General features: G+C 45.3%; 1 protein-coding gene across 1 annotated transcript in view; it reads left to right on the forward strand.

The window, feature by feature from the left end:
- Positions 1 to 14613, forward strand: part of LOC112119328 (FRAS1-related extracellular matrix protein 2) — a 209253-nt gene that overhangs the window by 119751 nt on the left and 74889 nt on the right. Inside the window, exons 5-6 of the mRNA XM_024217948.2 lie at positions 993 to 1118; positions 4912 to 5163. Coding sequence (XP_024073716.1) covers positions 993 to 1118; positions 4912 to 5163 — 378 coding nt within the window. The remainder of the gene's footprint in view (positions 1 to 992; positions 1119 to 4911; positions 5164 to 14613) is intronic.

Genomic DNA, 14613 nt, shown 5'->3' on the forward strand with positions numbered 1-14613 from the left:
ATTAGGGATCACTCTTTGGCTGGTAAATTTATAACTTCTTATAAAATTAAATTATTATTATTTCTTTGTATTATTGTAGCACCACGTGCTAGCCACTGTACAGAGAACAAAAAGATGGTCCCTGCACTAAGGACAATAGTGTGGAGTCAAAGTGAATGTCACAAAGGACCCAATCCTGCATCTTAAGCACTCCAAATGCCAAAGGACTCCAACAGATGTTTTGAGTGTGCAAAATGAGCAAGAATGGTCTTAATGAATTTCTGTCAGAGAGGCAGATACTGAAATGATTGTGTGATCCTCAGTGGCGAACCTTTCGTGGCTAACAGCTAGTAATAATAATAGTCTAGAAATACTAAAAGAACTTGGATAGAATTCTGGATGTACACTGGAGGACCAGTCCTTCAAACCCTTACTGACAGGTGTAATGGTAAATCACATGATTTGTCCCATTACAGTGATTAAATCCCAGGAAGTGGAACTACTTCTCTGATTAGGAACGACTTATCAGTAAGGGCTTAGCAGTGGTTCTCAAACTGTGGGTTGGGACCCCAAAGTGGATCCCGACCCCATTCTAATGGAGTTGCCAGGGCTGGCATTAGATTTGCTGGGGCCCGGGGCTGAAGCCGAAGCCTGAGCCCCACCACCCAGGACTGAAGCTGAGGCTCTTGGGTTTTAGCTTTGCCCCACCCCTGCCCAGTGCAGCGGGGCTCGGATGGGCTCAGGCTTCGGTCCCCCCTCCTGGGGTCATGTAGTAATTTTTGTTGTCAGAAGGGGGTCACGGTGCAATTAAGTTTGAGAACCCCTTCCTCAGAGCATCAGGCCTTGGTTCTGGCTTTCCTTTTGGCTGCAAAATTTCATTAACATTTCGTTATACCATTGAGAAATGAGTATTTTGTTACATTGAATTCATGGTGTGGGGAACTTCTGGCTATTTCTTCTGTGACTCTTTGAATATATAAAGTAACACAAATAAATATGTCTGATCTCTGCAGAATCAACGGTTTTTATTTCTCAATCCACCTACACAATTGAAGAAGACGTTGGAGAACTGTTCATTCCTGTCAGAAGAAGTGGAGATGTCAGCCAGGAATTGATGGTGATTTGCTATACACAGCAAGGTAACAGAATCTAGATTGAGTGAAAATAATAACCAAAGCTAAAATAATTATTATTTCTGTCTGCAGAATATACAAATAATTCCCAGCACTGGTAATTACTTTCTGCTTGTCTAGTTTCTATGTCAATTGGTAATGTTATTCCTCTTTACTTTATGTCTTAAACTGTTGCTGTGTATTGTTAAATAGATGCTGTGTTCCATTCTAGAAGTAGTTGCAGTTCATTGATCGATATTCCTTGCCTATTTCACAGGGTCTTGTATACAGTACCTAATGTCTGGAAGTAATGTCAATTATGTTTTTTGAGATCCTCCAGATGAAAGATTCTCTACAGGTAGTATGATAGTAGAAGTAGTTTTTTCCATTTGAATTCATTAAACAATGACAAGCTTTTTAAAAAAGATACAGCCGTGCTTAAGCTAAGTGCATAGCTTTTATGACAGAGAGAAATATATTTTGGCTTTTTTTCCTGAGTATTACAGGTTTCCTCTTCTTTTTAGTGAGAAATTCTAGTATATATAGGAACACCACAGAATGCCAATAAAGCAGCAGAACCACTGTGGTTCTGCTTCAAAGAGGCCTGAGGTCTGGAGAGGCTATGCTACAAAGCTGAGCTCCAGGAAGATTTCTTTATTGATGTTTGTAAAGAAACAATTGAATGGACAGCTCTATAGAAGTAAAAATAGTATTTATTATTATTATTGTTTCTCCTTACCACCCCATCTGTTAAGCCTTTTGTGCGCTTATTTTGGCTAGCTGTCTGTTTCTCTCCCCTTCTGAATTAGATTTGTAAACAGTATCCTCCCTTTTGGCATCTGCAAAGGGATCATATGATCACTTTGATACCTAAACTTTAAACTCCGGTAAGTAGACAGTTAAATTACCTGTATTACAGCATCAAATAATTGCAGGTCCACTGTAGAGCCCAGAGTTGTTTGCACCTGCAAAATAATGAGTACAGAATAGGATGTTTAATTAGGGCCTTTGTACATAGATGATTCTTTTAATTTTTAATTTTTTTATTTTTTTCCCTGACTAGAGCTGGCCCGTGTTTTTCCATCAAAATGATTTTCAATAGAAAATGTGGTTTCTGCACCAAAAGTTTTCAGTTTTCTGTTGGGAAAATTAAAATGAAATATTTCATTTTAGGTCAGATTCCCCTGAATCGAAATACTTAGGTTAGTGGAACTGAATCAAAATGTTTCATTGTGGCTCTGTTTGAAAAGCTGAGCTGCTGCAGTGCCTTGTGGGATATGTTGTTCAGATTCTTCATGCATCTGTTCTGCCCTCTGGGCTGGGCTCCTTGGCCAGACTACGTTTCCCCTCTGTGATCAGGGCCGGCTCTAGGATTTTTGCCGCCCTAAGCAAACACAATTTTGGCCGCCCCCGCCCCGTTTTTTAATTACCCCCCCCCCCGGCCCCGCCTCAACTCCGCCCCTTCCCCAAATCCCCAGCCCTGCTCCCCCTCCCCCCAGGCTCTCAAGCCTGGGAGGGAGGGGGAGCAGCGGCGCGCGAAACAGCTGTTTCGCGCGCCGCGGCCGCTCGGGATCTCCCCCTCCCTCCCAGGTTTGAGAAGCGGGGATGAGGGAGGGCGGCCGCGGCACATTTTTAGGGGCGGCATGGCCGGCGCCGGCCATGCCGCCCCTAAAAATGTGCCGCCCCAAGCACCAGCTTGTTTTGCTGGTGCCTAGAGCTGGCCCTGTCTGTGATGTACTGTGATCTCTCCTCTAGCTGAACCACCATGGTGATCGTGAGAGATGTAGTTCAACCAGGGAGCTCATCCCATAGGGAGGAACAGGAGAATGAGGCACCAGGCAGCTCATCTGAATACAAGTCAATGCTGAACTGAGCTGTAATGAAACATCTTGGTTTAGGAATGTGGAAATGTTTTGTTTTGTTCACAATTATCAAAACAAAATGTTTCCGCGTTTCTGAATCCATTTTTTAAAACTTACTTTCAATATTTCAACATTTTGTCCTGAATTGGAATGAAAATAAACATTGGAAGAATTTCCCAAGGGAAAGAAATTCCAGCTTTCAATCAGCTCTAATTCTGAAACCGGTGAGACCTTTGATGAAAGCTACCTGGTTATTTTTTTGCTTGTAAAACCTGATGTGGTTGGTTTTTCAACCACATTTTTCACCTCACAATGTAGTTTTTTTACGCTATATTGAGGTATTTGACGTTAAAGCCTGTAGCTGAGCACATTATAAAATGCTTTTTCAGTACAATTATACAGAATAAGCTTAAAACTCCTCTCAGCCACTCAACTGCCCGGGTCTTGCAAACCCAAGAATAATTACATATGGCTCCGCATAGCTGAAAGGTTGGAGATCACCAAGTTAAAGGCACAGAAATGGAGTAGTGTTTTGAGATACTCACTTATCAAAAGAAATCTGGGTAGCAGGAAAGATGAATGCTTTTTGTAGATCAGCTTGGATGCATAATTGTCAAGCTGGAGAATTAAATTAGGTGTTTCTGCAGCTCGTAATGAAATCCTGAAAGCAGGGCACACACTGCAAGAGTGCTGATTACCTAAGTATGCCTTTTCCCCTTATTATTGTTAAATATATGTACATTTACCAAGTTCACCTCTTTCAAGTACAATACAATCTGCTGACTTTTAAAACAGAATAGTTATGAAAAGCCATAACACTTTGAAAACCATTTTCTTCTTAACCAAAAGTTTCTGGGCTACATTGTACCTTGAACTGTGCACAACTCCCAGTGATTGACATGTTAAAGTGACATGTTAAATTGCACTAATTAAAACGTCTCTCTTTTATGTAATGCCTTATTTATTGGCAGAAATGTGTAATATTTTGTAAATACATTTGTGGATTAGTGTCTCAGCAGTTGTACTGGTTATTTCGTGCAAGGTTAAGTGGCCAGATGTTGAGTTGAATTGTAATCTTTTTCACAACATTGGCATGTGGGTATTACAGCAGTTTTCTATCTGGAAATTCCAAAGAGATATAGTTAGTGCACACTTGTTTGGGAATGAAAACAAAGAGTGCCAGAATTTGGTTCTAAAAAATATAGCTGGAGAGGATTAATGCAGGGGTATTTCAGCAGTGACTTTGTAACATTTTTCAGATGAGAGAAATTGTTATATTTTATCAGTTCTATATCGTGGGTTTCTTCAGAGTCTTGCCAGCAAAAAGAAAAAAACAGAGAAATGAAAACTATTGTTCATTGTGTTCATTAAAACAAATAGAGTTTGCATTAGTTGCCATTAGGGCAGTTTTAAGACCATCTGCTCACACAGAACGTAGCCCAGTTCGCAAAAACCTCATTTGAGGGAGGAGCTCATTGATTTGTCATTAGTCAACTTGTTCTGCTATTAAGAATTGTTTTATTTTGTACATCATAATAATACCAATGTAGCATTATAGTAAATACTAAAAAAAAAAAACAAGTTCTGGAAGAGATAGCAACCCTCATGCTTCAAGGCTTCAGTCAGCCTTTAATTATTGGGAGCGTTAAAAGGAAACTTTCCGTGGGACAGGCAATCCCCTAACTGCCTACTTCACTGTTTCTTAACACCTTTCTCGGACTCAGCTGGTACTAGCATCTCTTGGAGAAAGAATACTGGACTAGATAGACCACTGGCCTGATCCAGTATGGCATCTCCTATGTTTCTTTGTACATGCACGTAAATACTTTGCAATGAATGCATCTTATCAGTCTAAAAATAAATAGGAATAAAAATGGAAAGCTAAAGAGAGTACAATTCAACCTTAATAAGGGATTCTTTACAAATATTACAGCTGTTTATTTACTTCTGTCTCACAGGAACAGCAACTGGTACTGTCCCAACGTCTGTGCTGTCCTACTCGGACTATATATCCAGGCCCGAGGACCATAACAGCATTCTCCGCTTTGACAAAGATGAACGAGAGAAAATGTGCCGCATTGTCATCATAGACGATTCCCTGTATGAAGAAGCTGAGACGTTTGATGTTCTGTTGAGCATGCCTATGGGTGGAAGAATTGGTTCAGAATTCCCAGGGACTCAGGTTACTATTGTGCCTGACAAAGATGATGGTAAGACTTAATTTATCAGGATGGTATTACCAGTGAGGGACAGAAATGGCATATAATATGGCCCTTCAATCATGATGTAAGAGCCGGGTTTATTGGACTTCCTCTCTCCCTCACTTGATACAAATGCATGATCATGGCCTTCAGGAGTTTTGAAAGTATAATTAGGGGGATAATGATTTTTTTAAAATGGTCAGTATTGCTATTTTAAAATTCAAGAACATGGAGTCATTGTAAAATTAGCTGGGTGTTGGGAACTCACCTTTCCACTCTCACAGATTTCACAGTTTCTGGAGGGTGTGATCTGGGAGGTCACACCAAATGGAAGTCGATGATGTTTGTTATCTGCATTTCTTACTCTTTCTAGTTAAGCAAAGGCTGCTGCCTCCTGATAATCCAAAAGAGTCTAGTTCTGTTCTTGTTACAAAATATTAATACAATCCATTGACAAATCTGATGTCAGAATCATGTTCATACTTTGTATCAGGAGACTAACACAATGATATGCTTTGTTTCTGGTCAGAGTAACCCAGGGCTCTGATGTATTGCTTTGAAAGGAGCAGAACTTTGGTGATGGGCTAGAGATCCGTGACAGGAGAGGTGTAGGGCTGGGGTGGGAGTGGGGACACACATTGCATTCTCTCGTAGAGAATGCACACGAAAGCTAATGCAGCCTGAGGCAGCAGCATCTTTTGCGCAATCTCCGCAGCAGTAGAAAGGAGTCCCAGGTAACATGTTACAGGTAACAGTCCCAGGCCTTTAGTGAACTCTGCCTGTCCTGGTACTCGGGGCGGCGTGGCTGTAGCGCCGTCAGCCATCGGTGCTCCAGGCAGTGCGGTAAGGGGGCAGGGAGCAGGGGGGGTTGGATAGAGGGCAGGAGAGTTCGGGGTGGGGGTCAGAGGGTGGGGGTGTAGATAGGGGTCGGGGCAGTCAGAGGGCAGGGAACAGGGCGGGGGGTTGAATGGGGGCAGGGGTCCTGCGGGGGCAGTCAGGAAGGACAGGAGGGGTTGGATGGGGCAGCGGGGGGCAGTCAGGGGCAGGGGTTCTGGGGATGGTCAGGGGACAGGGAGCTGGGGGGGGTGGATGGGGCAGGAGTCCTGGGGGGGGCGGCCGGGGGGAGGAGGGGGGGGGGGGGGGGGAGGGGGGGGGGCAGGGGCCGGACCACGCCTGGCTGTTCGGGGAGGCACAGCCTCCCCTAACTGGCCCACCATACAATTTCGGAAACCCCATGTGGCCCTCAGGCCAAAAAGTTTGCCCGCCCCTGTCTTAGACACATCCCAATTTATCTGTCACAGCCTAATATGTTGCATCTGGTATATCTGAAATATTTTGTAGGCCATCCCACACAGAGGTAGCTGTGCAGCGCTTTCTGTGTCAGTGAAACTTCTCCCAGAAGAAATTCCAGTGTTTTTAAAAAGCTGCTGACAATTCATTTAGCATCTCACTTTTCTGTTTAGAGTTTGAAAAAGTCTGAATGCACTATAAAGAAGCATACTAGAGGGATCGATTCAGAAGTATAATGCTTTTTGGTTTTGTCTGACTCGATAGTGTCCTGTATTTAATATTTTATAGGTCACCTGAGAAGTCAATATTTTGGAAAGTAGGATAAAATGAACAGTAGAATTTAAGAAGCATTTGTTAGTTATTATTGTGTGTGCTGCACAAAATTCCTGGTAATTGTGTTCAGTCATTTGATTTGTTAAAAATATGCCACATGAAAGAAATAGCATTTTCATTGGCTGTGTAATATTATAAATGTACTTGTATCTAAAACATCTCTCCGATGGAAATGCAGGTAGGGTTGTGACGCATTTATAGTAACCTATCAAGTGCAGAAACGTTATCATACTAAATCCTGTAGTCAGCCTGAGTCCCATTACTGCACATCTGCAGGGGATCTGGAGCTATATTATCCTTATTGTTTGTTTGTTAATGGAATTTACATTTAGATAACAAACTTTCTCTAGCCAAATGTAACAGCCTGTCATTTTATGCTGATTTCCCCAAACACTGTGCGTGGATTAACATCATGCATCAGTGTCTGAAGGTCATAAACCACAAATAGGAAAGGTCAAAGTTTAATAATTCTACATCAGGTCTTTCATAAGGAAGTCAAGTCAGCACTAGAAACTTTTTGCCTATATCCACTGGCATTCAGTGCAAGTTAATTAGGAAACATTCAACTTCAAAACCTTTAATCAATTTCTTTTCTTTCTGACTTAAACCCATGGGATTTAAACTAAAATATTTGAGTTTGAATATAATAATGACAATTGATAAACCAAGAATAAGTGAAAAGACACACATCAAGCCTTATGCGTTACCTAGGGAGGTGGTGGAATCTCCTTCCTTAGAGGTTTTTAAGGCCCGGCTTGACAAAGCCCTGGCTGGGATGATTTAGTTGGGAATTGGTCCTGCTTTGAGCAGGGGGTTGGACTAGATGACCTCCTGAGGTCCCTTCCAACCCTGATATTCTATGATTCTATGATTTATGGTGAACCCAAGAAAGACTAAGTGTAATAAAACCCCCAGGGAATAGACTATTTTAATGTGGCTTACGTGCAGTTAAACTGTGTGGTCAGAACAAAAATTTGTAAAGAAGTAATTCTAAATGAGACACGTACTGATGTATTACAGGCTGAGGAAACATAGTTTTAAAATCTACAGTGCTGTGGGGATATTTTTACTTTGAAACTGTATACACTTGAGGATAGAAAGGGGGCAAAAAAATCAACCAAAGGAACACCAGACCAGGTCCTCATCTGATGTAAATAGCATTTTGAATTGTTTGTTTCAATGTTACATATGCTACCACAATTGAAATGTTAAATAATAACATGGATCTGTTTGAGTCAGAGATTAAGGTTACAAACCATAACATGCAGAAGGAAGTACAGTAGGGCCTGGTCTACACTAGGCGTTTATGTCGAATTTAGCGCCGTTAAATCAAATTAACCCTGCACCCGTCCACACCACGAGGCTATTTAGTTCGACACAGAGGGCTCTTAAATTCGACTTCTGTACTCCTCCCCAACGAGGGGAGTAGCGCTAAATTCGACATGGCCATATCGAATTAGGCTTGGTGTGGATGGAAATCGACGGTAATAGCTCCGGGAGCTATCCCACAGTGCACCACTCTGTTGACGCTCTGGACAGCAGTCCGAGCTCGGATGCTCTGACCAGCCACACAGGAAAAGCCCCGGGAAAATTTGAATTCCTTTTCCTGTCTGGGCAGTTTGAATCTCATTTCCTGTTTGGACACCGTGGTGAGCTCAGCAGCACTGGCAACGATGCAGAGCTCTCCAGCAGAGATGGCCGTGCAATCCCAGAATAGAAAGAGGGCCCCAGCATGGACTGATCGGGAAGTCTTGGATCTCATCGCTGTGTGGGGCGATGAGTCCGTGCTTTCCGAGCTGCGCTCCAAAAGACGGAACGCAAAGATCTATGAGAAGATCTCTAAAGCCATGGCAGAGAGAGGATACAGCCGGGATGCAACGCAGTGCCGCGTGAAAATCAAGGAGCTGAGACAAGGCTACCAGAAGACCAAAGAGGCAAACGGACGCTCCGGATCCCAGCCCCACACATCCCGTTTCTACGAGGCACTGCATTCCATCCTTGGTGCGGCCGCCACCACTACCCCACCACTGACCGTGGACTCTGAGGATGGGATATTGTCCTCGGCCGGTTCCTCGGACATGTTAGCGGACGGGGAAGATGAGGAAGGAGATGAGGAGGACGAGGCAGTCGACAGCGCTTGCACCGCTGATTTCCCCGACAGCCAGGAGCTCTTCATCACCCTTACAGAGATCCCCTACCAACCCTTCCCAGCATGTAACCTGGACACAGATTCAGGCGAAGGATCAAGCGGTAAGTGCTTTAAACATATTAACCTTTATTTTTTACAAAACTTGAATATTAGTACTAAGAACAATCTGTGAATCATGATTTCTTCCCCCTGGGCGCTTAAGTAATCAGTAACAACTATTTAAAAAAAATCAAACAGTGTCTGGTTGTGCATGATTGTGCTGCCCAAGCTGCTCCACTCTTTAGTCCCTGCTACTGCAGCTACATTAGAATCCTGTCTATATGTCCGGGGATAGAGCAGTAGTCCTCCACGGACATCTCCACAAAGCTCTCCTGCAGGTAATGGGATAGCCTGTTCATCAGGTTCCTGGGGAGAGCGGCTTTACTTGGTCCTCCGAAGTAGGAGACGTTCCCGCGCCAGGAGACAAGCAGGTACTCCGGTATCATTGCCTTGCATAGCATGGCGGCATAGGGCCCCGGTCTCTGCAGGCTTTCTCGAAGCATCCGTTGGATCTCGGTGTCCGGGATCCTCATGAGAGTAATGTCGCTCATGATGACCTGCTTTGAATTAGGTAGGGGACTGTTAGTATTGGGACTGCTTGCAACAAGTTCCTTTACAGAACTGTAACCGCTGGTTTACAGCCATGCGGTGGGGGCGGGAGAGGGGCAGCATACAGGGATCTTTCCCTGGCTCATCCGCGAGGGGGTGGGACAGGGCCAGAGTTCCTGCTTGGCCGATTGCTGGCAGCACAGACTGGCAGTGCTTTCAATGTGAAAGGAGGCCAGTGGTACTCCTAAAGTTTTAAGCAGCCACAAGTCTACGGCTTACCATGTTTGCCTGCTACAGAGAGTACCGTGTCCTGCCCCGCTTCCCAGATCGGCAGTGCAAAAGCCCAGGCAGTGAAGGCGAGGTTCAAAAATTCGACCTTGTCCTGAGTGCGCATGTGATAGGTGTGGTTCATGGTCTTGTTCACAGAGAAAAACTATGTTCTTGATTCACAACCACATTTATCTTTCGGAGGAATTCACTGCCTTTTCCTCATTCCCACAGCCACATCTGCAACTGTCTCCCAACACTGCTTGGCATCACACTCCCAGAGGCTAGCGCACATTAGGCGGAGGAAGAAGAAGACGCGAGAGGACATGTTCTCAGAACTAATGGGCTGCTCCCGAGCCCAGGCAGCACAGCAGAACCAGTGGAGGGAGAATTTGTCACAAATGCACCGGACACACATGGAACGTGAGGAGAGGTGGCGGCAGGAAGACCAGCAGGCGACTCAAACGCTGCTTGGACTTCTGAGGGAGCAAACGGACACGCTCCGGCGCCTTGTTGATGTTCTGCAGGAACGGAAGCAGGAGGACAGAGCCCCGCTGCAGTCTATCAGGAACCGCACTCCCCCGCCACCAAGTCCCATACCCCCCTCTCCCAAAGTCCAAAGAAGGAGGGGTGGCAGAGTCCGTGAAAACTCTCACTCCACCCCTGCAGACTGCTCAAGCACCAGAAGGCTGTCATTCCCCAAAATTTGAAAAGTCCTTTCCTGCCCGCCTCACCCAAGCCCCCGTCCAACTTTCACCCCCCCGTTTCCTGTCTGGTTGTTAATAAAAAATACGTTTCTGTTCATTACTGTTTCAGTCAGGTTCTTTTGAGGGAGAGTCTGTCTGGAGGGGGGGAAGGGGCTTGGTAATTGGACAGGACAGTCACCTTTAGCAGGGTACAGAGGCGGGGGCAGGTCCAGCAGCAGGGCACATACACAGTGCAGTGACTAGTTACCCTGGTCAGTCTGGGAGGTGGTTTTCATGTTCTGTGGGGGGCGGGGGGTGGTTGTTTGCTCTGTGACTTTGTGGCGGGGGAGGGCAGTTACAGATCTTATGCAGCGGTCCTTGTCCTGGATCACAGAGCCACGCAGCAGGGGAGCTGTAACCCTCCTCCCCCTGCCATAAAGTCACATAGCCCCCACATACACGCAGTCCCGCTCAGGAGGGCTGGCAGGCTCCGTTGAAACAACCAGTCCGCCACTGCGAATCCTGTCATTCCTGGAGTATAGAAGGATCATTTGCATCAGTACACTACACCCGCTCCCCACCACAGTCTGCGTCCCCGGTTTCAAAGATTCCCACGAAAACAGTACTAAAGACAACGGTGTTCAATAACAAAATAAAACTGATTTTATTTTTTTGGAAGGGGGTGGAGGGGGTCTGTAACTGGAGAGGATAGTCATCCTTAACTGGGTAAAGAAACGGGGGCAGGTTCAGCTTCTCTGTACAGAAACGTAAAAGTCACTGGTTACCCTGCTCACTGTGGAACCTAGCTTTCAAAGCCTCCCGGATGCACAGCGCGTCCCGCTGGGCTCTTCTAATCGCTCGGCTGTCTGGCTGGGCGTAATCAGATGCCAGGCTATTTGCCTCAACCTCCCACCCCGCCATAAAGGTCTCCCCCTTGCTCTCACACAGATTGTGGAGCACACAGCAAGCAGCTATAACAATGGGGATATTGGTTTCGCTGAGATCACAGCGAGTGAGTAAGCTTCTTCATCTCCCCTTGAGACGTCCAAAAGCACACTCCACCACCATTCTGCACTTGCTCAGCCGGTAGTTGAACAGTTCTTTTTCAGTGTCCAGGGCGCCAGTGTAGGGCTTCATGAGCCAGGGCATTAGCGGGTAGGCTGGGTCCCCAAGGATCACTGTAGGCATCTCCACATCCCCAAGAGTTATTTTGTGGTCCGGGAAGTAAATACCTTCCTGCAGCCGTCTAAACAGACCAGAGTTCCTGAAGACGCGAGCGTCATGAACCTTGCCCGGCCATCCAACGTTGATGTTGGTAAAACGTCCCCTGGGTTCCACCAGTGCTTGCAGCACCATCGAAATGTAGCCCTTTCGGTTGATGTACTGGCTGGCCTGGTGGTCCGGTCCCAGGATAGGGATGTGAGTTCCATCTATAGCCCCACCGCAGTTTGGGAATCCCATCGCGGCGAAGCCATCTATGATGACCTCCACGTTTCCCAGGGTCACTACCTTTGAGAGCAGTACCTTGACGATTGCGTTGGCTACTTGCATCACAACAACCCCCACGGTAGATTTGCCCACGCCAAACTTTTTCGCGACAGACCGGTAGCTGTCCGGCGTTGCAAGCTTCCAGAGGGCTATGGCCACTCGCTTCTGGACAGTCAGGGCTGCTCGCATCCGGGTGTCATTGCGCTTCAGGGCAGGGGACAGCAACTCACAAAGTTCCATGAAAGTCCCCTTCCGCATGCGAAAGTTTCGCAGCCACTGGGATTCGTCCCAGACCTGCAGCACTATGCGGTCCCACCAGTCCGTGCTTGTTTCCCGGGCCCAGAATCGCCGTTCCACAACATCCACATGACCCATTGTCACCGTGATGTCCTCGGTGCGGGGTCCCGTGCTTTCTGACAGGTCTGTGCTACTCTCAGACTTCAGGCCCTCACCGCGGTGCCGTAGCCTCCTCGCCTGGTTTATCTGCATCTGCCTCTGGGAAAGGTGGATGATAACCTGCGAGGCGTTGACAAGGGCCACAACTGCAGCGATGGTCGCAGCGGGATCCATGCTCGCAGTGCTGTGGCGTCCGCGCTGTCACTGACCCGAAAAGTGCGCTAACTGATTTCCCGCCGGCGCTTTCAGGGAGGGAGGGAGGGCGGTAGTGACAGACGGATGACGACAATTACCCAAAAGCACCCTCGACCCTTTTTTTTACCCAGAAGGCATTGGCGGCTCGACCCAGAATTCCAATGGGCAGCGGGGACTGCGGGAACTGTGGGATAGCTGCCCACAGTGCACCGCTTCCAATGTCGACGCTTTCCCCGTTAGTGTGGACTCACAAAGTCGAATTACTGTCCTTAGTGTGGACACACAAGTTCGACTTTGCAATATCGGTTCCACATATTCGATTTAAGTGAAATCGAAATACCCTCGTAGTGTAGACATACCCTAGGTGAAGAAACCTACAGAAAGAGCATTTATATATGGTCATTTCAACTTGCAATTCCAAAGTCATAAACACTTGTGAAACTCTTCTGGGAGTAAAGGGAACCAAGCCTTTCTGCCTTTGGCAGAACCCCCTCTCCTCCTCCCTACCACTATAAACAACAGAATAATTTTCAGTGAAATTATATAGATATAGATATACAAACACACTCCATGATCATAGTTCTGAAATTTTAAACATTGAACTAAATATCTGAAAGACGTTTCTTTAATACAGAAGTAGATAGCTGGTGATCAACTGCAGAAAGAAAACATTTTATTATTTATGGCCCTGTAGGGGACTTAGCATAAGGCTTAAGGTATTTAAAGTCTGAAAGAATCAAAAGTGCTGTCTAAAATTTCAGGATATTCTGACATCTGAATGGAAAAATCATGTCCTTAGGCTGCATTTATGCAGTTGCAGCGCTTTTAATAGCCAGTCTGTTTAAAGGGTACTAAGATCTAACTCTGAATGCAACTTTTAAGTAACAAAGGTGACAATGATATGAAAATAATAAATTCAGGTTTTAGAATGTCTGAAAGGTGTACAGTAAGATAGAATTTAGGCACACTTTAAACATTGCCTGGTTAGTGCTTGTAAGGGGGAGCACTAATACCATGAATATGGGCAGCTCTCTGCTGCATTCTGGGGCGACTTTTGATAGTACTGTAGTTGGTACTGAGAATAATCTTGTCAGCCTCTGGTGCTGAGTAGGGGATCTTCCCATTGAGTTCTGTACTTAAATTCTCTTGTTTCTGATAGGGATTGCGCAGGGGAAGGGGTATGTTAAAGAAGGCACAGTACCCACTCTGGTGTCCACTGATCCTGGTCCTCTTGTGAGAAGAGTGGAGGTGGTATTATAAAGACAGACAACAAAGCAGTTAAAATTGATGGAAGCCAGCCTGAAACCAGAAATGTTGAGCCAGATCCAAAGCCAACTAAAGTCAGTAGAATTCTTTGGGCTTTGGATCAAGCCTCAAATTGGCAGTCGCAACCATCTGGAAATATATTATCACCTCAGAATACTACTGTGAAGTCTTTCATCTCTGTAGGATAGTTGGAATTTTAAGAAACAATATCACTTGGAAATGAGGGAGGCAGGAAATAACCAGTGATGGACACAAAGGTCAACAGGCTGTATCCAGTAAATTAAAGAAAATTGAGTCTGTGCCATCACTTTAAAATTACTGGATATTTTAGAGTTGTGAAAACCTTAGCCAAGGTAAGGAGGAATATTTAATTAATATCTAATTATTTAGGAATAATATAAGCTGAATGTAGAAAATACGATACGGAGTGATCATTCTGTGAAAAGTGTTCACCCACAGGTGATACAGTGTCCTACACCTGTCACAGCTTCTGATGTACCTCATCTAGTGCACTAAATGCTCCCATAGCTGTTCTGTGGGTGAAACCAGACAACCACTATGCTCTCGAATGAACTCACATAGAAAAATGATAAAAGACAAAAACACCATATCAGTGTCAACTGGATACCATATTCTTCACTTTTTTGTACAGCGTTCCTGTGTGCTGTTAAACTGGTCCACTTTCCCATCCAGACATTGCTGCATTTCAGTGCCAGGCAAAATGATTCCTGTATTTCTATAATTTGTAAATGTGTTAGGATCCATTGGTACCATAAAAATATAAGATATTATGAATTAATT

Source organism: Terrapene carolina, unplaced genomic scaffold (assembly GCF_002925995.2).
Source record: "Terrapene carolina triunguis isolate 2854851 unplaced genomic scaffold, T_m_triunguis-2.0 Scaffold139, whole genome shotgun sequence".
Taxonomy (NCBI): Eukaryota; Metazoa; Chordata; order Testudines; family Emydidae; genus Terrapene; species Terrapene triunguis.